The sequence below is a fragment of the Varanus komodoensis genome, unplaced genomic scaffold (genome assembly GCF_004798865.1).
Source record: "Varanus komodoensis strain SLA01 unplaced genomic scaffold, ASM479886v1 scaffold12, whole genome shotgun sequence".
In the NCBI taxonomy this organism is placed as follows: Eukaryota; Metazoa; Chordata; class Lepidosauria; order Squamata; family Varanidae; genus Varanus; species Varanus komodoensis.
The window spans coordinates 198,548-223,965 of NW_025335349.1; the positions used below are offsets into that span (position 1 = coordinate 198,548).

The 25,418-nt window shown below is 41.0% G+C and overlaps 2 protein-coding genes across 3 annotated transcripts; one reads left to right on the forward strand and one right to left on the reverse strand.

Moving 5' to 3' along the window:
- The first annotated feature begins 5,957 nt into the window (after nt 1-5,957).
- TMEM14A (transmembrane protein 14A) lies at nt 5,958-16,177 on the forward strand. Of its 2 annotated transcripts, none has more exons than XM_044421529.1 (5): nt 5,958-6,013; nt 9,780-9,865; nt 11,542-11,643; nt 14,378-14,465; nt 15,533-16,177. In XM_044421529.1, exons 2-5 carry the CDS (start codon nt 9,790-9,792, stop codon nt 15,570-15,572), a joined length of 306 nt encoding a protein of 101 aa, XP_044277464.1. In that variant the 5' UTR covers nt 5,958-6,013; nt 9,780-9,789; the 3' UTR covers nt 15,573-16,177. The 2 variants fall into 2 exon arrangements, with proteins under 2 accessions (XP_044277464.1, XP_044277462.1); XM_044421527.1 differs by lacking the exon at nt 5,958-6,013 and adding an exon at nt 9,446-9,582.
- A 485-nt stretch (nt 16,178-16,662) lies between these two features.
- LOC123019071 (glutathione S-transferase-like) lies at nt 16,663-23,632 on the reverse strand. The gene is made up of 6 exons (XM_044421531.1): nt 23,366-23,632; nt 21,994-22,045; nt 21,680-21,812; nt 20,233-20,371; nt 18,768-18,899; nt 16,663-17,770 (listed from the first exon to the last, which is right to left on the reverse strand). The coding sequence occupies exons 1-6, from the start codon at nt 23,450-23,452 to the stop codon at nt 17,648-17,650; spliced, it is 666 nt and encodes a 221-aa protein (XP_044277466.1). The 5' UTR covers nt 23,453-23,632; the 3' UTR covers nt 16,663-17,647.
- Between the last annotated feature and the right edge of the window lie 1,786 nt (nt 23,633-25,418).

Consider the following 25,418-nt stretch of genomic DNA (forward strand, 5'->3'; position numbering starts at 1 on the left):
GGGGGTGCTCCTTGATCCTTCCTTGTCACTTTAGGCTCAGGTGGCATCAGTAGCTTGGCGTGCTTTCTACCCACTTCAGCTGGTGGCCCAGCTGTGCCTCTACCTGGACAGCGATATCCTGGCTTCAGTGATCTATGCTCTGGTAATCACTAGATTAGATTGCTGCAACACACTCTACGTTGGGCTTGAAGATGGTTCAGAAGCTGCAGCTGGGGCAGAATGCAACAGCCAGATTAAGAACTAGAACCTGGAGGTCCGAACGTATAAAACCAGCTCTTTTTCAAGCTGCATTGGCTGTCTTTATTCTTGCAGTCCCAGTTCAAGGAGCTGGTCTTAACCCATAAAGCCCTACATGGCTTGAGACCACGATAATTGATGGAGCGCAGCTCTCTCAGCCCAGACACTACACTCAGCTTCCAAATCTTCCTCTGGGTGCAAACTCCTCAAGAGCCTTGGAGGATGGTAACTATTTATTAAAAATGTTTTAATGAATAAATAAATAATAAGGGGAGAAACTTTCCTGTGGTGGCCCCTCATCTTTGGAACAACCTCCATGTTGCAGCCTGCCTGGCTCCACATTTGCTATCTTTTTTGTGCCAGGTTAAGAAAGCCTCTTTGTAGAGGCCTTTAATGACCTCCCTGGTCATTCAGAGGCCTGGTACAATTAGCCAGGCATTTTTCTTTTCTTTTATTCTTGGCTGAGTCTTTTTAATTGTCTTATTTTTGTTTTTTAATGTTTTATGCTATATTAAATTAATTTTAATTATTGTCAATATTTTATTATATTGTACAGTTTTTATACTTTGTTGTAAACCACCCAGTGAGCTTCAGCTATGGGCAGTATAATTATGAAGAACATAATATAAATATGAAGTACATAATATAAATTATAAGGCAACTTCTCTCAAGATTTGGTTTTCTTTTCCAATCTTCTCTGCAGAGCAATGAGAAAAATTACCTGTTCACACAGAAATCTTGGTCATTGCATTCCACAGAGTTTGCCTCCTAGAAATTTCTATTTCCAACTTGTCTGGGTTGGGACTGCAGCCTTGGTGAATTGAGCTTTATCTTCTATCTTTATTCCACAATACATGCTACATTCTATAAATTCTTGAAAGTATTAGAAAGAAAGGCATGATAGTTCCAGAACAACCTCATAAATCTCCTCTGATTTCAATTCTGAGTCTATGAACTCCAGTAAAATTCTCATGAGAAAACAGGATCTATCTACAAAACTCCTGAACTCCCCGTGGGAAATGGCTGGTTGAGAAGGGTTCAGGGGTTGAAGGCTGTGGCTTATTTGCTAAGATTTTCTCAGTAAATACATCATCATAACACAGGATAAAAACCACTGTACTCAGTGTGAGGAATGCCCATCCTCCCTTATACAATGCATAAACCTATGAGCCTTCAGACCAGCTAGGAAACAAGAAATCTCAAGCTCCTGAAAATAAATGTAAAAGCTGTGCTCCTTTTACTCCTTTCAGTTGGAGATATTAAAACTATCACCAGCACTTTGCTGTACAAGACAACCTTATTTTGCAATAAACTAGATATTGAGGAGAAGGTTCACCCAAATGTGTTGACTGTGATGTGCTTTAAAGCAATTCTGCTGGCAGTGCCTTAAGTTGTCTCAGAATTAGGATTCTGTTGGCCACCATGAAGTTTCTGTTTTTCTGAACACTGCAGGAAACAAACCAGTGAGGCATTCTGTGACATCTTCAGAGGAGCTCTGTTTGATCATTTACCTTATCTTCAAGAACCCCAAGTGCTCCCTTTTGTTTTAGAGTGAGAAATGTTTGTTTTGCTATTTCCATTCAGTTCAGTATATCTTGCACAGAATTTTTGTTGTTGTTGTGGGCCTAGTTAAGTCCTTTTGACAGATTTTGGACTTAAAATCCATTACGTACATATGCAACAGCCAAAGCTCAAATCTATTTCTTCTCCCAAGTACTTGATGAACTGAATTGCAGCATATTTGGAAGTTGTGTGCGCAAACTGCTTAGTCAGGCTGAGGAAATAGTTTGCAGCACCCATGTGAGGCATGCTTCCAGATTTAGCAAAGGATCTTACACACATCTGTACATTGCACATCTGGGTCATGTGGCATGCCTTTGGGCTAAAATGACGTTTCCAAATTGAGCTTGAGGAATCCTAAAACCAGAATCACACTGGAATTTCGTATTTATTTTTCTTTTTAAAGCACAGTCTATTTTATCCAAGGAATAACAGAGCCTTCAGCCTTTGATCAAAATAACACCTTCACATCCACGTTAATATGTTTAGTCTTGTGGATCGAAGGGCAGCATCTCATTTCAAAAATGTCTAAAATATAAATCCGTGGGTGGATTTTCTTTTTTAAAAAATCCAGTCTTTTTTTGTTCACTTAGTCTACGCTCAGGACATTTAACCAAACTCAAAGAACTGGATTAGAAGGATAATTAGAAAATATTTGATTTTTTGTCTTCTAAAAACAGGGGGAAAGCACATTACAGATTAATAACCTGTATTATGCTACTTTGAAACTATGTGAAGTATATATAAAACCTGCCCATACATTTCTTTTGAAGAGATTACTAGAGTCCTAAAGTATTTTCTAATTGTTCGTGTGATAGTATAAATATTACAAGAATCCTATTAAAACAACAGTCTTACTCAATGGGATACAGTTTCACTGTGTATGTTGGGCAGCGGTGGTGGGAAGACACACTGAACTAAGTCTCATTCAGTAGTTATTCCTGGTAAGAATAACTGATCTTCACAAAAACTGAACCTCAAATGTGGGTTTCTAATAAAAATGCTCTGACATTGCAAATGAAACATTTTTATTATAACATTCTTAAAAACTAACTTTTGTGGCTGAATTCATGGCTAGAACATAACAAATGACATGGATTAGTTCTGTCCTTTGCATATACCTGCACCTCTAGAATAAAGATGACAGATTTTCTCAGAAGTATTTCATTTTTCACAATACTTTCATATACAATATTTGAGTCAATGAGTTTCCACCTAAGATTTTACTGAAGGCATCAACACACTCATGTTGTACCTAGAGTTAAGAAGTCTGAACTTCCTGCAGTCAGCTTCATTTATACCAGACATCATGGCTTCAATCAGAAGAAAAATGTTAAGAGAGACTGTAATCATATACGCACTTACCTGGAAGTAGGTCCCATTAGACACAGTGGGACTTATTCTAAGTAGACATGGATAGAATTGCACACCAAAAGGAAATGCATACCTTTCTGGGGGTAAACTTTATTGAACATGGTGGAATTTTTCTTTTCATAGACAGTGCATAAGATTGTACTATTTGGCTGCTATCCTGTACAGTTTCCTGAGACTAAGCACTATTGAAAACAATGAGACTTACTTCTGAGCAAGTGTGTATAAGATTGCACTGTTAAGGAAATCCATGGAAATTATCTTTCCCATCTCCATTTTTCTGTGGCAGCTCCCTGTTTTTCTATATGGTCCATCTCCACCCCTGAGAAAGGGAAGGGAGAGGGAAGTCTCCCCAAATTGGGCTTGAATCCTAAAATAAGTTTAAGTTAAATATGATCAGACCACTGCATCCTATCCCATATTGTTAAAGAGGGGCCCTAGGAAATATTCCTTCCCTAAAGTTCTTTAAATGTACTTACTTAGGGCCTAACTATACATTAAGTTAATTGCATGGTTTGGATCAAGATAGATAGATAGATAGGTGATATAGATAGATATAATTGAATCTTTTAACCCTAACCCTAACCTGCAGGCTGACCCTACATGCACAGGTTTGCCAGCTTTGTGTGAACTAGGCCTATTTCCAGTTTAGTACTCTTTAAGAGCTCAGTTCTGCACATCTACAAACATTTCCATATGCAAACAGTGCACATCAGTTTGTCATAAGCAGTTTTCCAAGCTTATTCTCCATCTACTTTCATAGCTCCCCTAGTTCTCCTAAGAGATGTTACGCACAAAAAGGCAGGCAAATCATATCAAGACAAGCAAAACAAATTGGGTTGTAGCCTTGAGCATATGCAATTTGCATTTCCTCACTGCTAAGTAACTATAACCTCCATTCACCCATCATCCACTGTATGTTTAGGACCAGGGTGAGAAGACTCAACTGTGTCCACGTTTATTGAGCAAAAGAGCTGAGCAGAGCCAAAGATAGGTACTATATAGATAGGAATCAAATGTATTTTATCAGATAAATCCATAGTTTGCAAGAACTCAACCACATAAGCAAAATAGCTAATATTTGTAAGCCACATTAGCTTAAATAATTTGGGCTATGCCGGTTATTAATATACAGGGAGATTTTATTAATGTGAATAATATGAATTATGCTATAGATCACTGTGTTTATTGCTAGATAGACATACAGAGAGAATACAAAATAATTTCAGGGAAAGATAAATGAAAGCACCAGATAGAATTTAAATAACTAAAACCCTCAACTGTCAGTGAAATATTCAAAACAAAGAACACACAAATGAAAACAAATATAGAGAACAATCTCAACAAATATTTACTCAGCTGAATAATAATGGCTTTAGCTGGGTATTTAAAAATTAAAACAGCTTTTCAAGGCTGGTTTCACTCTCTGTACTTTTGCCAAGAAGAGTTAATTGTCTGCTTCTGTTCTCCAAATTATAGGAGGCCTACCAGATTGAACCCCATAGATGTGCTCATTCAAGTATTCACCCTTACAATTGATTGTCAGATTTAGTACCCACCCGACCTCTCATGCACTTAGTGAAAGTCTCTCAACCCATCATTGGATTCAAGAGGCAGAATGGAATGGAAACGCAAGTCAGGGATATTGTGCAGACTGGGGAAAATGTAATGGCCCCCATTTTCCACTATCCCCCAGTCCTTCCACAGAGGATGATATTTATTGCAGGGACTTCCCTCCTCCCTTGTCCTTGTTCACTTCTACTGACATCTGCCAGGTTTGATTGATGGAGGACCCTGGACAAACTGCCCTCCCAAGTTTCTATAGAGATAATTGCCTCCCATTCCCTACTAGTTGGCAGGCAGGCCTTCTTCTGATGGCGGTATGTGTTGAGTGAAGCTGCCATTCCTCCAGCCCTCCCTGTCCTTGGCAAAACGATCATCTGAATGACGCCATTTCTGGCTCCATGCTGCACAGGCCAGGGGAGGGCGTGCCCTATGACAGGGGGCAGCCCTATGTTTGAAAGGTTGTCAGGGTACAGGCCGCCTGCGCCAGTCCCCACCATAGCACTTGTGGTGACTGTAACAGGGCCTACTCAGTCCCTCAGAGTGGGCCTCCAGAGATCCAGGTTTTAGTCCCCACACACCTGTAAAGCTCAGTGGGTGACCTTTGGCTAGTCACAGACCCTCACTCGAACCCACCGCACAGCACCATTGCTGCAAGAATAAAATGCAGGGAACTTCTTCAGGTTCCTTGCAATAGGAAGGCAGGATAAAAATGCAACGTAATACTCAGAATAAAACACACGCTGGTAACAGATATAGCAAAACAAGGCCTGCATAGTGAGGCGCATCAGCCAGCCCGCCCACCCTCTGGAGCAAGTGCTGTCGCTGCAGCTAAACAGGAGCCTCCCGGAAGGATTTCGTGTTTTGTTTTTTTCCCGGCGGAGGGAGAACAGGAAACTTCCTTGTTAAGTCCATGCACCTTGGCGCCCTTTGCCCACGGGGTGGCAGTGCTGCTCTTTCTTGTAATGCTCTGGTCGTCCCCAAACAAGGGAAGCCTGCCAGGTGCGCTGGCTTGCGCCCTCTTCCGCGAAGCCGAAAGCAAGCGGACAGGTACACTTGGCTCAACCGGCCCTGGCCAAGGTGGGCGACTGCCGCTCGCCAAACGCAAAGCCACGCGTTCCCCACCCGCAACTCCAGCCGGTCGCATCCCGCCTTTCCCTGCACGGGCAGCAGGAGGCGAGCGCGGACCGAAGGAAAGGCGGTGAATCCGAGGAGCGGAGGGCGGATGCGGCGATGGGGGAGTGGCCTCTGTCCCTCGCGCACGCGTTGGAAAGAAAACACGGTATGTGGGGAGAGGGAGGACAGAGGCCGGGTGGGCAACTCGCTCCCTAGGCCCACGGCGACAAAGAGAGGGGAGAGGAGCATTTTCGGGGCTCAGGGAAGGCAAGTGGAAGCCGGGCGAGCCCCAGAAAGATTCTCCTCCCGCCCTGCGCAGGAGCGCCCGGCCCGTGACAGCCTTGTCGCGATGCGTGCCTGGGCCGGACTGGCTGGCCGGGGCGAGGGCCTGAACGTGCCAAGCCCGCGCGCGCGCGCGCTCCTCCTCGCCGCGGGGCTCTGTCGCTCCCTTCCCCAACCTGGAGCCTTTCAGCTCTCTTGGACCCCGGCCCCGCATTCCTGACCGTTGGCCTTGCTGCCCGAGGCTGACGCGAGTTAACGTCCAAAATGTTCGCAGGGCACCCTGTTGGAGAAGAGCGTTCTAATTTGGGGAGGGATGGGACCAGTTCCAAGTTGGCTTCTGTGAACGGCTGAAGGGGAGGATGCAGTTATCCTCATTTCCTGCGTGTGGGTTTCCCACTGGGGCAGCTTATGGCGAGAATGCTGGACTAGATGGAGCTTGGTCTGACTGGCTGGTTGGCCTTGTGCGGGAGGACTTTTTGCATGCCAAAGGATGGCGTTACCTTTTAGGTGGCATGCTAGAAATATAACTAGCAAGGTTAGAAGGAGACTTTAAAAACCAAACAGAGAGGTTCTGGTGTGCACAAGCATGCTTAGAAGGAAGCTGGAGAGAGCATGAGAGAGAGAGAGGTGATTTAGGTGCTATCTGTGCAGCTGCTTCCGTATGAAGCAAAACTTTTCTGACATACAGGATATGCAGAGTGAGGTGCAGGTTTTGCACCAAGTGTAATCTATAGGATTTATAGAATCATGGAATAATAGAGTTGGAAGGGGCCATGAAGGCCATCAGGTCCAACCCCCTGCTGTTGCAGGACACCAGTTTACACCATCCCACTCAGATGGCTGCCCAGTTTCTTTTTAAATTTCTCTAGAGTGGGAGAGCCCATGAGCTCTTTTGGCACCTGGTTCCACTATCTCATTGCGCTGTCAGTAAGGAAACGTTTCCTGATAATCTAGCCTGGACCTTGGATGTTGCAACTTGAGATGATTATTTCATGTCCTACATATCAGCAAGAAGAGATCTTGGCCTTCCTTTTTGTGACAGCCTTTGAGGTACTTACAGAGGGATATCTTGTCCCCCCTCAATCTTCTCAAGGCTAAACATGTCCAGTTATGGCCTTGCTTCTATATAAAACTACTGATTCTCAGAAGAAACGAATGTCTTCTGAAGGTCCTGAAAGATATTCATAAAAGAGGTATCTAGCCCAGATCTTCAAGGATATTGCTGATAACTTGGGGCACAAAAGTACCATGCAAAGAAAGTGAGAATGAGCACCTTAATGTTCACTCCACACACAATAAACTTTTATGCTGAGACCATTCACTGCAAGTGGGATTAGTGGACAATATTGCCACTCTTCTAAGCAAACAAAACCATGATTGTAGCAGGTCATGGTCTGGGATGAATGCTATTTACATGTTTAATATGGCTTGTAAGGATTGTGTTGATTGTGTGGTGTAAAAAGTTACATATAACCTGAAGCATCTGGACACTCTGACAGGGAGGCTGAGGGACAGGCCAAACATCAGCATCCAACATATCAGAGCTGACATTTGTCTGGGTCTCTGTCACTGGATTCAGCCGCCTCTTGGCCACTGCTGTGGATATCACTGGCTTTGGTTGTGCTCAGGCAACTAACCCCTGGGGACACTTTCCTGGTGCTGTTGGTCCTGCTATAATTAGCAGCACCTGATAACCGCCATATTTTACTTCCCATGGTGCTGTGGGAAACAAAACCATGGCAGGCAACAATCAAGTGGAGGAATTTGTGGTTATGGCATGTGCAGAAAAGTACCATGGGAATTCCTGTTGCCAGTTCAGCTTCCATGCAGTTGGAGTTGTGGGAGAAGGGAATATGGGGGCAGATGCCTCTTGGGACATGGGGTTAGGTATGCCAGTTAAAGAGTGTAACAGAGAATAGGGTGTCATGGAACAGACAGAAAAGGAGAACAGTTGTTGAGGAATTGTGAGAACTGAGTGTTGGTTTGCCCTGTGGCTGCTGAATACTGCTGTCATCTTGTGGCAAACTGTTTCAAGACTTAGGCCGGTTGTGCAGATTGAACAAGTTTAACTGTGCCTCACTGTGCAAAAAACCTCATGCTTTCGCCATAGCATGGAGAACAATCTTAAGTTTTCCTGGATGAGAAACAGGAAGATGATTGTGCTGATCCTTCTGTTGCAGATTAAGTGAATTAGGGTGTCAACAATTTCTCCACGCAGCACAGATTTGGGCTCCAAGCCACCATGACTACTGTGGCCTATTTCTCTGGAGAATCTGCTTCACTAACAGTTCAGTTTAAAACTTAGGTTAACACAGCAGAGAAAAAATATGTAATGCATTACAGAAATAAAACTGGACAAATTAAATAGAGATCAGGGAGAATGGCTAATGATTTGGAACTGGGGTGTCCAACCTTTTGGCTCCTCTGGGCCACATTGGAAGAAAAAAAATGGTCTTGGGCCACACATTAAATGCACAACACTAACAAAAGCTGTTAAGCAAAAAAAAAAAAAGTCTGTGCATAATTTCTGTGATATCCGCCACCACAGATAAGCAAAAACGACCTTACATAATCTTAATTATGTGGTGCCCCGTTTGGAGAGTTTTTTAAAATCATCGAGCAAGGCCCAAGTTTGTGATCACTAATAGAGGAAATGAACATAGCTAAGTAATAAACTTCATTGATTTTTTATTTTTTATTGTAAATGAAAAGAGGACAACATAAAACTAGTGGGATATTTGACATTGTATTAGAGAAACTAATGGATCAATATCTGGTTCAATGGAAGTAGTTGCAATTCTCAGTGCATTCTTGAAAATAGTTGCTCACAAATGTAGGTGCTTCCAAAAAGCGAAGACATGAATAAGGCATGATTGTGAAGCAAGGGATATTTGTCACTGGGACGATGGGACCTATAAAAGTCCATGATCAATTTTTTCTTTAAGTTGAATATCAGATTGCAGCTGTATGCATTCCACTTGAAAATTGGCAGGTAACATATTTATGTCAACTGAAAATGGAGTCTCAAATATACCAAAATAGTGCTTATTTCCCCAGAAATCTTGAAATCTTCAAATTCTTGTATCAATATGAAAAGCAAGGCTGCATATTTTTTGCTGTCCACAGGACTGTGTTTAGCCAGTGTGTCAAAATGTATAAAATTGTTTGCAACAGTAGGTTGAAAGATTATTGATAATAGCTGTGTTTCGCTTACCAAGTCACCATGAGCACATGTAACCTCTGATGGTGTAAATTTGACTGTCTGCACTTGGAAGATAACACACGGGAAGCTGCAGACTGCCATAAGACTGAAGCTACACATGTACAAATAGTGAGAGCATAGATACATTTCTTTTACGTGACGCTGCAACATGACATTGTCGTCTACAAAGTACACACTGGAGAACTGTGGGATCAAGTTACCAAAATAAAATCGCAAATCTCATGTTTTAAGTAAGTTTGTGATTTTGTGTTGGGCTGCATTCATAGCCCTTCTTGGCCACATGTTGTGAACTTAATATCCCTAGGAATGTAATGTTTCACTTCCTGCGCAGTCACAAGGACATTTCCTAATCTTTCCCCCCACCTTCCTTTTTTCTGTTAAGGGAGATTGTGTTGTGTTCACATCAATAACTTGCTTTTCTTTCCAGACTTTTCATCATGAGTGTGGACTGGATTGGCTTTGGTTATGCTGCCACTGTGGCTCTTGGAGGTGTCATAGGATATATCCGCAAAGGTAAATAAATCATTTCTACTGCTTCTTGTGTGATACTATAGACCATTGTGGGCTGATTTACTCATGAGGAGTTGCCACACTTACCAGCAGGCATGATAAGTATGCATGCCCTTTCATAACCCTAGAACAGACCATGAGTTGTGCAAACGTTGTTTAATGCTTGAATAATGCTTGCCACCAGGTTCAGGTGGCACAAGCCAAGCCACTCTCCCCAGTCAGTGCTTACATATTCATAAGGACAGACAGCACACACTTCTCATTAAGCTACTGCGGTACTAGAACCAAGTTCCTATTATTTCTTACAATGGTTAGCAATTTCACCTTCCTCTAAAAAATTGACCAGAGGAGGTGAGTTCCCTCCCTCAGTGCCATTGTCATACAATGTTCACCTTAAGTTTATATTTCGGAAGACTGACTAAGAGATTAAACAACTAGATTTACTATTCATGTAAATTCAGACAGTTAAACATTTGGGTTATTTATGGAATCCACTGTTGCCAGTTTTTGAGATTCTGCTGTACATTATGTATACTGGAGCAGAACTCAGAATACTGGATTATATTAGTATTTCAGAGATTCATTTCTAGAATTTTGCATGCCTGTTCCTTCTTTTTCATTCCCTTTGGAGTAAAAACACATTTATTAAAATAATGAATTTCAAAATTTAAATTAAAAAAATGATTTTTTTCTCCAAAAGACACTCCATCATTTACTTTTAATCTTATTTGTGCAATTGCATGATATTTTTAAAAAATTAAATTTCAGGTGGTATCCAATTAACCTGCTGTCAAAGCAGCTTTTGTCAATAGAACAGGATCAGTTGTAGAGGGGGCTAAGCACTTAATGGAGGAGGAGAGCGTTTTTGTTATTATGTGCTTTGCCTCTGAATTATGGCAGTCCTGTGAACATATGCCTTCGAAAATATCCTGCCTTTGACTGCCCTACTCAGCAATTCTAAATGAGGGAGTCCTAGTGTTTGTGTGTGTGTGTGTGTGTGTGTGTGTGTGTGTGTGTGTGTGTGTTAAGAATGGTCTGTGTTGAAACATATTTTAAATTCCTCCCTCCTGCCCATATGGAGTCCACGCACATAAACCTCTACTGACAATTTGAAATCTCTTAAGTGCTGCCAGAATTCAAGCACAGAGGCAGTGGTCAGGATCCAAAAGCTCAGGAGATTCTGGGCAATCCAGAGCTACTCTCCACAGCAAGTGTCATGCTGCAACTCCTTGAGTGTCACCCCTGAAGAAGCATTCTCCAGTGTTTCATCCTGACTAAGCATTGATGATGCACTAGCAGATGGGGAGAGCTGAATTCACAATAGGAAATCTAAAGAACCTTTGTGTGTGCAGAGTGAAACTGTCTGGGTCCAGGCCAGTATCAGCAGATGCTTTCTCTCAGTGTAAATTTGCTTGTGGGTGGCTACTTGATATGTATAGAACAGGGAGAAAAACACTTGTGTCTTTGCATCAGATTATGTTGTCCACATTATTGCTAGACTTCTCTTATTAAAAACTGTTTTGAATTAATACCTAAAGAAATGCAAACATTTTCAGGTTCTAAAAGAATAGCATTTTTTTAAAAAAGGAAAAGAATTGTTTTCTTTTAATATAACACTTTTTCTATTTATTTATTCATTTATTTCGTTTTTATTCCACCCAATATGTGATGTATTACAGGCAGTAAAATCTCCTTGATCGCTGGACTTTTCTTTGGCTTGATGGCGGGTTATGGTGCCTACTGGGTAACACATAATCCCAGAGATGTAAAGGTATCATTATGTAAGTACCCAGGTTTATGGAAAGAAAGTATGCTGTAAATTAGTACAACAGAATGAAATACATTTGCATTATTATGGTAAGTGCTGTGTTAAAACAACTTGTCATGAACTGAAAATAGATTGCCACATAATGGAAGTGGCATTAATTTTAAACTAAATACGTCTTAATTTTATGCAAATTTCTTTTTATTTTTATTTTTGAAAGAAATTATACAAAACATGTGCAATAAAAACAAAATTCATCGTCTGCACATAAATAAAACAATGCAAATAATAAAATTGATCCTGATGATGATAATAATTGAATAACAACAATTCTACTTTCCACCAGGTCCAACAGATACATAATAGTTAGTATAAACTCATTATTCATCCAAGTAGCCTCCTCTTCCAAAACTGCATTGGGTCTTGTAATGGTACACAAACCTTTCCCTTTACTAAAACATATTCAACAATTAGTCTCCAAATAGCTTCAAAATTATTTTTTACTTATCAAGCCTTTTTTTAACCTAACATCACAAGTTAGCTGATTGTTAATAGCTATATTCCAGACTTCTTTGTACCACTAATTTATCTGATAGTCACATTTTACTTTCCAGTTTCATGCTATTATTACTCTCACTGCTGTTACCAAATTTGTCATCAAATGTTTAATATTGTGTCCCCCTTGTTCCCTAAAGAATGACAGTAATGCTAGTCCAGGGTCTACTACAATGTTTAAATTCACTATTTTACTAATTTCTTTGAAAACCATTTTCCAAAACATTTATATATTTACACTCCTTCCATATATGGAAATATGTACCCACTTCCTGGTTACATCTCCAATATATAGAGCCAGTGTGGTGTAGTGGTTAAGAGCATGGGACTGGAACTCAGACGATCTGGGTTCTAGTCCCTGCTCAGCCATGGAGCCAACTGGGCGACTTTGGGCCAGTCACAGACTCTCAGCCAACCTACCTCACAGGGTTGTTGTTGTGGGGATAAGATGGAGGAGGAGAATGATTTAAGCTGCCTTGAGCCCTTTGTAGGAAAAAGGCAGGATATAAATTGGAAAATAAATAAATAAAAATATATTTATGTATTTATCATTCATGTAATTCAATTTTACCAGTGTTAGGTACCATTTCCAAAGTAATTCATTGAAGTTTTCTTTAATTCTTATCAACATACATTTTAAAATTCTCTTATTCCACATATTCCACAATTTTTCATTACTAATATCTCCTCTTAAATCTGTTTCCCAAGACTATTTTTAAGAGGATTGTATTGGTCGTCCACTTCTACTAGTATGTTATAAATTTTACTTGTCATTCCTCTCATCCACATATTATCTTGGTTTTTTCCTATGGAGTCATATCTTCAAATTTAGAGTATTGTCCAAATATACCATTTTTCTTCAACCAGTCTTTAATCCATTGATCTAACTGAAGTATATTGTACCAAGTTAAATTTCCCTCTCCCTAGTATTGCCTGCATCTTTTCTCTACTATTTTCTTTTTCTAGCCAATCTTTCAATTTAATATTTTTTTGTTCTTCAATATTTTGTCCAAACTACTGCTTGGATTTTTCTGGAAATCCTTTTAATTCTGTAATTGGATAATATTGGTGAAATTGATGGCACAAGTATTTTTCTATATTTATTCCAAATTTAGGCCACATTCTTAAAAGAGGAGTTTTCTATCTTTTTAATAATATTTTTATTATCCTGTTGAAGGAAAATATTTAATAAGGATCCCTCAACATATTGAAATTCACGTGAAACATGAGATTCTAGTTTACACCATATTAATTGCATTGGGCTGTAATAGGGCTGATTTGCTATATAATAAGGCTGCGCATTAGGAATACCTAATCCTGTTTTTTGGGATTTATACCATCTTTTTTTTTTTTTTACTAATCCTTGCTTTCTCATCCCCATTGCAAAATGCATCAATCATATTTTGCCATTCTTTCAAATCTTTCTCTATTAACTTAATTAATCTCTATTAACTTAAGAGGCCCCCCTGCAAAACCTCCTCCAGCAGCCCAGTTCTCAGCCATCAGCCCACCATTAAAGCAAACAGTTTGGCTCATCTGGGGAGCCCTTGCTGAGAGTGAGCAGCCACTGCCAAAAGCTGGAATGAAGTAGGTGAGAGGGAAATAACCGGAAGCCACCAGTAGTCCTGGGGCCTTGCAGCAAGCAACAGAATATATCATAATAATTGGCAGTCTTTAAGGTGCCACAAGGGTCTTTTTTTAATACTGCAACACACATAAGGGTGTGTACTTCTAAAGTGCTTGGGATGTGAAATAAGGTGCTAACGTCTCTGAGAATATTATGCTTTGTGTTATTATTTGCATGCCTTTTTGTTTGTTTTAAGGCAGAATAGATCATATGCATAATTTTGTAAATTAAGTGTCATCCTTTTGGGGATGGGGTAAATAGACTGAAAGATAAAAATATATGACTTGGGCCTGGGTATCCAAATGAATTCCTGTTCCCGCATCAACCTACCTGTTCATGCGGTGGAGTTTGGTTGTTTTCCTCCTTGTCCAGCTGTCTGGGATGAGCTAAGTGGCAACTGGTGGGGATCGTCTGAATTCCTCCCCCAGGCACACTTACCTAAAATCTACATTGTTAATGTTTCAATTTCAAGCCAAACTTTCTTACATGCTTGTGCTACTTAAATTAAGTTTTGTCATTGTACATCACATTGATAAAATAACAAATATCTGATCGTGTTTATTTGCAGTCACAGCTTTCATTCTGACCATTGTAATGGGGGTGAGGTTTAAGAGGACCAAGAAACTATTTCCAGCTGGCATCGTAGCAGGTCTAAGGTAAAAATGTTTCCTGTTTTAGTCTGTGTTATAGGCACCCTTAACTGAGACTAAGCCCCGCTGAAAATAGTGGACCTTATATATTGTGTTGCACAGAACTTTAAGAGAATTTCTTCATGAGTCATTTACCATCTGCCTGTCCTTCTCAACTTCTCTAAATGACATCAGGACCATCCACTGTTTAACCTCTGTGTCTAGCAAGTACTCTGAGCAGCTTTTTTATTTATTTTATTTATTTATTTAAAACATTTCTATGCCGCCCTATTCGCAAAAAGCCTTGAGGCTTTTTAGAGCAGGCAAAAGGTAGCATTTAATTGTGAAAATGAAAGTGTCATCTCCTTGGGTATATTTGTGCTATTCAGCATTCCCTAGAGCTTATGTGGGGGAAAAGCAGGAAGCAATCCTCATATGATACTTGGATCTCAATTTTATCATGAAACTGAAAATTGATTTAGGGACTGATCAGCATCATGTAGAAAAGCCGCGAAAGAAAAAAGCTGAAGAAAAGCTGTCAAAGAACTGTTGGTTTTGAATCACTTTCTCATTACACAACTGGTTGTTTTCATTCATTACAGAACTGCCCTGTTGTTTTCATTCAAAAATTCTTGAACTCATCTTATGCAGTCTGTAATTCTGAAATCACAATGAAACTCTTTTTAAAAAGCCTGAAGTCACTTTCTCGTCCTTAAGATTGTAGCCTTGAGTGCTTGCTACAAGTACAAGAAAGGTGGCCTTGAGAGCATCTTCAGGAGGTTAGTGGATTTGCGAGGAAGAATGTTCAGTAGGCTTTCCAATAGAGAAGAGCCTAACAACGCGTCTTTTCCTTGCTGCCTGTAGCATGAAAAAAATCATGCAAATTAGTTGCATTGTTTATGCATGCTGCAGAATTCTGCTTTACTTGACATGAACTCAAAAGCAGGATTTCTCAGAGTGCACACAGTCCTGTGTATTGGAGTACAGAATCTTTTCATGTCTTAACCAGCAACATGTTTGGTAATTTTGGTCTCTCTCTCTCTTTTTCTGTCCACCCCTCACCCCCCCCCCCATACCTCCTTCTTGGAACACAGCCTTCTGATGGTTTTGAGACTCGTGCTGCTGCTGGTATGAGAGGTGAAAGTAACAGGAAACAACAATTGTACTATTCCATATACACAAGCAAAACTGTATTTGTACTGGAATATATCTATAGAAAGATTTAGCACTTTGTTATTGTTGATGACTACATCAAGGCTGTGCTACTTCTTGTGATTTGGGGCTAGATTCTTTAACTTAAATTCAAACATTTAAAAGATGTTTTTCTACTAAAATAGGTGATGCTTATGTTTTAAGGCAAGTTATTATCTTGACCTTTTAATAATGATGATCTTCATTTTCTGCATGGTAAGGTGCTATAAGTGATGCCTCACTCTCACATCAATAAATCAGCGTTGGGTTTGAAACTCAGGTTAATTATGTATATTGCAGCACACTTAATTTCTTGTACATGCCTGAATAATATTTTTGCAGATCATGGCATGGAATGATACAAACTTATTTTGAGTGACTCATGTAATGTTGCACTGCTGTTCACTCTCAGTGTATTAGTAAGGGATATATTAATTCCCTGCAGTACTAAAAACATATTTCTGAAATTTAGCAAACTCTTTCTTCTGTCCTGAAACTCAGGAGTTTCAAACTGCCAAAATGAAAATAAAAACAGGTTTAATATTTTGGAGGCAGAGTCAGTGGTGCAACTGTTGACATTGGAAGATTTCTGAAATACACTCTGAGTGTAATACATATGACTGAAGATTTTGTGCAGTTATGCGTTTTCTTATCAGTTATTGTCACCATTAGTTTGCAGGCTGCTTTGGCTAACCCATTTGTCCCAATGTAGGCTTTACTTCCATTAAAAAAAACCTTAGAATTCCTTTAAATCATTGCTCACTATTCAGCACAGATTCCAATCTAGCATAATTAGTCTGTAGATCAGATTGTGAGTTTCTGGAGATTTTCTGTGTTGGTTCTGACATAGTTCAGGAACTATGGCCCCTTCCAACTCTACTATTCTATGATTTTATGGAGAAAATGCCCCTTGGTTGAATTCTAAGCTCACTTATCAGAAATCGAAAGGATGTGTTTCTAAAATCCTTGTTTCACACAACAGTTCAAATTGTCAAAGGATACCAATGAATAGAATTAAAACAGGAAAGTCAGCCAGCAAGCAAGAGACATTTATTGAGTTGTTCAGGAAATTAACATTGCTAATGATAAAGTTACTACATGGCAACAAATACAGTGACTGGACCTAAAGATCATGCATGTGAGATAGAGCCTACTGTCCTTTTGAGGCTGTTTCTATGAAGAGATAGTGATCAGTATAATGTGTGTTGCTTATTGACTTTGACAATTATTCTCTTATTACTCTTCAGGTAATAAGGCTTCAGTACACCTTTTCCTACCTGGTGCCCTCCAGATCCATTTGACTGCAGGGTCAGGTGGGAGTTATAGGAGCTGTGGCCTGTGACATCTGGAAGGCATCAGGAAGGCAGAGGTTTAGGATGCTTTTACAAAAAAGCGTTGTCAATTGTTCATACTTTTGCAATTCCCAAGCCTAAGGCAATAAAACAAGGGTGTTGAATCACCTTTACCTTGAGGACCGAATTCCATTTTAGAAAATTTATCAGGGGATGGGTTGATTTCCAGTAGTGGACAGGACCAAAATAGCAAATGTTTCATTGCTCAAAGGTCCTATTTCCAGGAACTAAGCCTTAGAAGGAGCATTCCAATCCTTCAGAATGGGTGAAAATCCTGCAAAACTCAGCAAACACAATTTGGGAAGTAGCAAATGGCCAGCAGTAAAAAAGAAAGGAGGTGGGGCCAAAGAAAGGGGGCAAGATCACCTGGGGAACCCTAGGAGGCCATAGTGGGACCCCAGGTGAGCTAAATTTGTCTTGCTGGCCTGAGGTTGGACACTGCTACCAAGAAGAATAAGAATTTATATAGTTAGGCCGCAGTCTCAAGTTACTTGTGCATAAGTTTTACTGAAAGCAATAGACTTTACTTCTGAGTAAACCTATATAAGGTTGCAGTGTTACTCTTTCAGCTAGTATTGGCCTTCTAGATAGAAGCATGCATGGAGGGAGAGCACAGGTCAGGGAAAAATCTGTTGGTATTTGCAGTAATCTTCATAACTGATGTTCTCAGATGTTGAAAATTTCCCTAACCTGGGCAAGATGCTTGTCATCTAGGGGAAATTTACGCTGGCTGCCAGGCTGCAAGAATTTCTTAATGGTGGGAATGTTGCTCACTCTTGTTTTGAAGGCCTAGATTTAAAAAAATCCAAGAAATTCCTTTAAATGCAAAGACAAATATACTAACATACATCAGCAGAAGCCACCTCTCAGCCCACATAAATACATCCTATTTTATTACAGCTCCAAAGAAACGTTAAACCAGAAATCATATTAATGGATCTTGTCACAAATTATTCTTGTGCCTCTGGAAGGGAGAAGTCTCAATTCAGTCTTCCCTAAGTGTTTAAGCTTCATAAAAGAGAGTCTGCATCCAGTTCCACATAGGCTGCAAAACGTTTCTTTGAGTCTGTGCCCATCATCCTGGACCAGTAAGGCTGGCCTAACAGATGATGACTCATACAGCCTTTTTATACCATAGAAACTGCACATCTTTGTGGTTACACATCACTCTTTAGAAAACAGTATTCTCAGCTAAAATGCATTTTGATTCACATGGTGTGTGTGAATGTAGGAAGCTGCCTTGTATTATACCAACTTGGACTATTTGTCAGTCAGTCCCACAACTGTTTCCTTTGACCAACAGTGGGTCTTTAGAGGTGCTTCTGGATGGACAACTCTGAGTACTACTAGTCCAAAGGCGCCATGCAGCTGTTTGCTCCATGGGGCCCAGTCCTGTGCTTGTTCAGACAGAAAGAAGTCCCACTGCATGGCCAGCTGGGGAATGCTGAAAGTCATAGGATTCTCTGCTGGGTTTTTTGTGGTAGGAAAGAGGATAGAACTGGTGGGAAATGTGGGAAGCTTGCAAATGGAAGATGGTAGCATGTATTTCCCTACATTATAATAATACTGTGTAACATTTGTACTGCCCAATAGCTGAAGATCTCTGGGCAGCTTACAACAACACATATATGCAGCATAAAATAATCTGATTTTCTACAGTGCATAATCCCCTTTTAGGTGAAGGACACTTTTTAAAAATCAGCAATCCAGTTGCTGCAATTGCGGTCTGCAAACACACAATCTTCCATACACTAATGTAGCTTGACCTGACCTATAGTCCACTCACCTGCAGCAGAGGGAATTTAGAGAGGATATCAGGCTTAATCTCTTCCACCATTAGAATAGCTTCAAGCAGATGAATGTCTGCAAAACTCATTATGTTACCGACAAGGAAGTCTTGTCCATGGTCTTGTAAAACCTGCATTGTATAAAGAAATCACTGCTGAGGATAGGTACTAAGTCAAGGGAGGATTATTCCTGTTTCTTTGAGTAAAATAGAAAGGCAGGGTCAAGCCACTTGATTTTTTTCATTCAGGTGTAAATTGTGCACACTTCCATCTGTTGTGGCAGAGAAGCCCCCTCAGATGCTTTTAAAATGTGTGATAGCCTGCACAGGAGCCCTTTAACTTTTGAGTATGGCCATGTGGTTTCGGTGCAGACCAGTGTGGTATAGTGGTTAGAGAGTGACTTTGGACCAGTCACATGCTATCAGCCTACCCAAACTCACAGGGTTGTTGTGAAGATAAAGTAGAGAAGAAATAGAATTCCATCAGCTGCCTCAAATTTGGGATGTCATGGAAGGTGTTGCGAGTCGGTCCCTTCCCTCCTTTTCTCTGGTCCCCAAATTCAAGACAATCCTTTGAAATGCAGTTCTTTTACTAGAACTCCACACTTTCACTCGGAATAACATTTTACCAGAGCTGGAAGGAGAAGCCTCTGCCCATGGAAAAAGTCGAATCCAAACTGGAAACCTTTCAGTTCCTCTCTCTCTCAGTAAAGCTGCTGGATTCACTCTCAGGGAAACTCTTGACAGAGCCCCTCCAGCCGAGTAGCCCATCTCCCCTGACACCTCCAAATGGGGTCAAGGACTGGGTCCCACATCTGCTCCTGCCCCCCTCCCAAAACCCTTCTGCCTCTTCCTAAACATATAGATTCTCTCCCTCAGTTGTGGGGAAATCTACTGAGCAACGTTGAAGGCGCTTCAGAGGGGTTCAGCCCATGAGTTCCTGCTCCTCCTCCTCCTCCTGCTCCAGTTCAGAACCTGACGATGACTCCCACTGCACAGCCTGCAGTAAGCAAGAGTCTGGCCCACTGGCTCTGCAGAAGGGCAGCGAATGGCTACCAGCTCAAATGAGGACTGTTCTCATTTACTGCCAGGAAAGAGAAGAGGTCTTTGCAGAATATTCTGCCTCAGGGTCCAAAATAACTAGACCAGCCTTGTGTTTGTGGGTGTTTGCGGCAAAATATCTTTAAGAAGGCACCTTATGGGGAATTGGCAGTATTGGCACCTAGGCAGTATTGTCAACACCAACTGGCAGCAGCTGCCCAGGATTCAGCCAGGGTTCCTTCCTTAGTTCTACGCAGAAATGCCAGCGGTTGAACCCATGACTTCTGCATGCAGAGCAAGATCGCTGTGCTGAACTAAGGGCCCACTCCAGGGTCTCTCATATCTATATGTTAAAATCCATTCCATGGTGGCTTCCCCACTTTACTCAGTTTAATCCGAGATGTTTCACTGACTCTTCACTCACCCTTTCATACACTGGGAAGTATCTGGTTGTGGCTTTCTCAATGATCAGGAGAATCTTTGCCTGCTCATCAGGGGGATGCAAAGCGAGAGCCATAAACATCCCCATCAGATCGGTGGTTCCTTCCACATACATGTCAATCCTGAAAGAGGCCATGATCACAGTTACTTCCCGTTTTTGTTGCAATCCTTCCATTCATTTTTCTTGTTATTTTAAATTGTTTTCTTACAGTTAATTATAATAAAAGAAAATAATGTGTTTTACTTAAGTGAACCGATAAGCAATAAAAAAATCTTAGGGATACACACCCATCTTGCTTACATTCAATTTAGGGACACTTTGCATGCAAAAGTATGTAATTATTCTGATATTTTATTTATTGTAGTGGGAAGCAGTTTTGGGAGGGATGCAGGAGCTCCACTTCGAGCAAAGGCAGCAGCGCAAAATAGTTTAAATCACTCCCTCAAGCCCCCTTCTTTCTCCCATGCTCAAAATCTCTCTCTCCCAAGGTTGCTTTGCATTGCTAAAGTTTAGGTTTCGTTATGTGCACGTGTAATTGGCCCCGGAAGCAATTGTTTTTCTACCATGCTTTTGGGTTCACATGGCATGACAACCTATTGTGGATTGCTACCCACAACATGGGCTGCCATGTTGTGTGAACCTGGGCCAGTTCCCCCAGAATGGCCTGTTTGTGAGCAACGAGCCACCATAACAACCCATGGACTGTTCTGCACATGACAGGTTGTCATGTGGCCTGAGCGCAGCAGGCTGATCCCATCACAGGTACAGGGAATCGACTGCTGAGCCTCTTGGCACAAGGGGCAAAAGACTCTTGCCACTCTTGGCAGTCAGCTGACGGGCATTTAAGGATAGCTGGCACTGGCTCTCCCCCTCCTAATTCTTTCTCTCTGAAGGGACCCAGAATTTGACAGGCAGACATCAAACTGCCTTTTTCCAAGATAAAGGGGAGCTGCACTTTTGCAATTTCCCAGGAATCTAAATGCTCTGGACAAAGTGCAAGGTCCACTGTGTGGACAGATAATTATCCAATAGCTTCTCTGAGGGGCTGTTAGTAACTGTCAAAATGGGGGTTGTGAAAGTTGGCTTAGTTGCCAAGCCAACTTAGAGGGACTTGCAAACTTAATTGTTTTTGTTTACTTCGCTCTTGTGTCACAATATAAATATTTTGCAGCTTGAGTATCTTGTGTGGATCAAATGATTACAATGCCAATAAAACCTATTTCAGTTCTAGGCTGTAACACAACAAAATGTGGAAAAGTAAAAGGGGGTTGAATACTTTTAGAAGGCACTGTATAGTGTAGCTCTGGGAATACAGATTCAGGCATATGATTTCGAATTTTACCATACATTTGTAACTTAAATTAAAAACTGTGTTTCTACTAAGGTAACAAGCCTAAAGTAAATTTAATAAACATGGCCGTGACTGTACAGCGCTCTCTCCTTCAGGTCTTTGCCATAGAGGTTGTGTTTTGCTGCGAAGTAGTTGAGAATGGCTCGTGTCTGCACCAGCTTCATCCCATCAATTTCTACCATAGGCACTTGCTGAAAGAGCAGGCTTCCATCTTTGAAATGAAAAAAAAAGTGGCAAGGATGTACACATTTAATTTTTTAAAGGTGGGAATTGAAGATATAAAATTATCTATTCTGGCACTGATTCCAATATATAGTGGACAAACAGATTTTTTAATTTAGAGAATCAATTACTTGCATCCTTGCAGACTCGATATTCTCTTATAGACTTACCATTACGTAATTTTTCCAAGTCTTCCTTTGTTTCTATAAATTGTTCTTCAAACTGAAACACAGCAATGAGACAAAATGGTTGCTGCCGCACATGATAAACAAGTCATGGATGATTTTGAAGGAAATGGTTATTTTACTTGTCCTTTTATCTTAATTTATAAGGAGCTGAGGATTCTTGGAATGTTGTGGAAAGCTGCAAGTTACAATGCAGCCTTTCATTTTATTTATCTCAGAAAGAATGTTGGGACGAAAATGGGCTCTTTTCTCTGGTTGCTTTTCAGTTGCATGGAGCGTCCCCCTTAAATTGCACAATTAAGATTTAAAACGCACAATGGTCCTTTGAACTGACAGTCAATCTCATAGGATTGTTGCAGGAAAAAATGGTGTGAGAGCCACATACCTCTGAGCTCCTTGGAGGAAGGGCAATGTTTACAGCTAATATATGACTCTCTGAGTTCTGGAGGGAAACACAGGATACAACTGCATACTGACGCTAGAGCATGATGCAGCTGTCAGATGGCTTTCTGGGATGCATTTTTAGACCACATAACATCAGTCTTACACCAGCCACACTAGCTCCCAGTTTGTTCCTGGACCCAGTTCAAACACCTGGTACTTCAATATGAAGATATAAACCGTTTTGGGCATGGGTATTTGAAAGACTGAATTGCCATTTGAACAGGCCCATCATCTTACTTCTTCACGTGCCATTATCATGAGAGACAAGGTTGCTGGAGACATGGGACAGAACCTTTTCTTTGGCAGTGTTGCCTCTCTTGGGAGGTCTGATCAGTCCCATCTTTACTTTGGTTTAAGTGGTCCACAAGGACAAATCTATTTGATGGGTTTAAACCCATAGTTTTAGACACGATGGATCTTTTCAGGATGGCTTTCTGTGTTGCTAATTTGACAATTTTGTTTCTTTATTTTTTAAATGTGGCTTTCACCATGCTGGTCCTTTTGTGCAGAGAAGATATTTAGAAATATTTTAACAGATGCATATATCTGGGGTGGGAGAGGGGAGAAAAACAGAATCGTTTTTGAAATAGCTAAGAGCACTTCCACACGGTGGTTTATGTATTATCAGGGCTGATCTTCAATAAAGGCAGGGGAAGGGAATATAGCCTTCTAGATGATCTGGCCTAAAACTCCTATCATCCTTCACCATTGACTATACTGACTAGGGATAATGGGATTTGTAGGTCAAAACATCTGAAGGGCCACATATTGCTCACTCCCCACTTAAGGAACATAGTTATTGTGATATTGAGCTAGTTCTGACGGATTAACTGTATGGCAGAAGATGGAACTGGTTTTAGTCACTAGTTCTTTCACCCAGGATATCTTCCCTCCTCCATATGGACGCACAAACCTCAACTCCAGCTGCTGCAAGGAGCCAGCGGATGGATTCCATTTTCCCTCTCCCTTCAACGTAGTGCAGTCTGGGTTTCCCAGCCATCCTTAGGCAGCCTTTTATTCAGTCGCACACAACACAGTGGGGCAAAACGGCTTCACAGATGAATACTATTGTGGGATGTCCTAGTGTGGAGATCGGAGAAGAAATGCAGGGGAAACCATCATTAAGCAAACAGGCTCATTCTCACAAGAGAAGTAAAGGAACCCCACCTTACAAAATGCAGCCAGTAATTGGACTGGTCTTCCTCAAGGCATCCTGAGAAGAATAAGCTGTCATTGTATGGCAGGATTCCTGTTCCTCCAACAGCTTCAGCACAGGCAGAATTCAACAGGTGCAACATCCACCCAGACCATTAAATTGGATGCCTGAAGTTTTCCGCGTTCCATACCTGCTTACCATGCAATTGTTACAGAAATAGGACTCCAGGTTGTAGCCTCATTCAGCATTCTGAATGAGCATTTCCTGAGAATGCTGAACCAGTCTCTGTATCCAAGCTCACATACAAAATTGGATCCTATACATTTGATGAACATTAAGAATTAGTTTAAATTTGCAGTTCCTAGTTCACTGATCCAGATTAAGAAGTCATGGGTGTAAACCTAGACTTGTGTACCACAGAATAAGTCAGTGGGGTTTACCTCTGAATAGACATCTGTACAAGTGCTTTGTGTGGGGGGCCAATGAGGGGTAATTGAGGCTACAATTCAGTGCATGCTTATCCAGAAGGACTTTCCATTGAATTCAGCAAGATCTCTTGCTGGTCTCAGGTCTGCTATGTGCTGGACTGTACAGTAAAGCCCATGATCAAAATAGCTTCAAAGGGTGGACTGGGTTGGCCCAATTGTTTACTCAGTAGGCTTTCAAGGAGGGTCCTCCTATGGATTGGCAAATGTTTAAAAAGAAAGCAAAGAGCAGGAATGCATCAATAGTTCTTGTGATGGAGGGGTGTAAACAGTGGGGTCTCCCAAGGATCTGAACTGGAATGGGCATTTTAAAATGTGTAAATAACTTACAAGAGGCAAGCAGTTAAGGAAGGTTCTCTCCAGATTGTTGGAATGGACATCAAAATAAAAAATTCAGTACCATATATACACTGATAGGATCTCAGCTGGCAGAGGCTGCCCAAGAAAAAGAACTCAGGGTTATTGTGGATAAGTTGATATAAATGTTGATCCGGTGTGTGGGAAAAAGGCAAATTCTATGTTGGACATAATTAGAAAATGAATTGAATTGACACTAAAACTGCCAATATGGCAATGTGTTATACAATTTTATAGTAAAACCACATGCCAAAGTTTGTGTGTAGCTTTGGTACTGTTTAACCTAAAAATTGTACAGCTGGAAAGAATGCAGAAAAAAGCAATCCAGAATAGTGGACTTTGCTTTTTTGTCACCCAGCTATTTCTCTACTCCTTTTTTCCAGGCAGTTTTTCACTTGCCTGAAAAACAGCCACTGCAGTTACAGTGGTACCTCAGCTCATGAATGCCTCCATTCACAACCAAATCGGGTCATGAAGAGAAATTTCAGAAAAAAATTGCCTCAGGTCGCAAACTCCATGTTGGGTGATGACCACAATTGCGGCCATGTTCCCGCATGAACACGATCGTGATCTCAGCCATCTCCCCCTGCCCCCCAGCACAATCGCAGCCATCTTTCCCTTTCGCAGTCGCAGACAGACCTGTGGTCACTTGCTGTGAAGCTTATTGAATAATTGCTCCAAAGAAAGTGCAGAGCAAGCATGGCGGTAAAAAAAGGTGACAAGAATGTGCAGATTCTTCATCAAAATTGACCCTGCAGCTAAGAGATAAAGAAGAGAGGAAACCCCCGAAAGAGATCTCCCCAGTGTCCTTATGGAGGGGGACTCTCCCTCCAAACAATAACCTCCCCCTAACCTAGGTTAGTGTTCTCCACTGTACTGTACTTTGTTACTTTGTTGTTCTTTGTTACTTTGTTTCAAATGTGTGTGTGTGTGTGTGTGTGTGTGTGTGTGTGTGTGTGTGTGTGTAT

Bases quoted from the DNA above. Each gene is read 5' to 3' on its own strand.
- TMEM14A (XM_044421529.1), top strand. From the start codon at position 9,790: ATGAGTGTGGACTGGATTGGCTTTGGTTATGCTGCCACTGTGGCTCTT. The intron at 9,866-11,541 runs GTAAATAAATCA...GATGTATTACAG, and splicing joins CATAGGATATATCCGCAAAG to GCAGTAAAATCTCCTTGATC. The intron at 14,466-15,532 runs GTAAAAATGTTT...CTTGGAACACAG, and splicing joins GGCATCGTAGCAGGTCTAAG to CCTTCTGATGGTTTTGAGAC.
- LOC123019071 (XM_044421531.1), bottom strand. From the start codon at position 23,452: ATGGCTGGGAAACCCAGACTGCACTACGTTGAAGGGAGAGGGAAAATG. The intron at 21,813-21,993 runs GTAAGTCTATAA...TTCATTTCAAAG, and splicing joins CTTGGAAAAATTACGTAATG to ATGGAAGCCTGCTCTTTCAG. The intron at 18,900-20,232 runs GTGAGTGAAGAG...TATACAATGCAG, and splicing joins ACTTCCCAGTGTATGAAAGG to GTTTTACAAGACCATGGACA.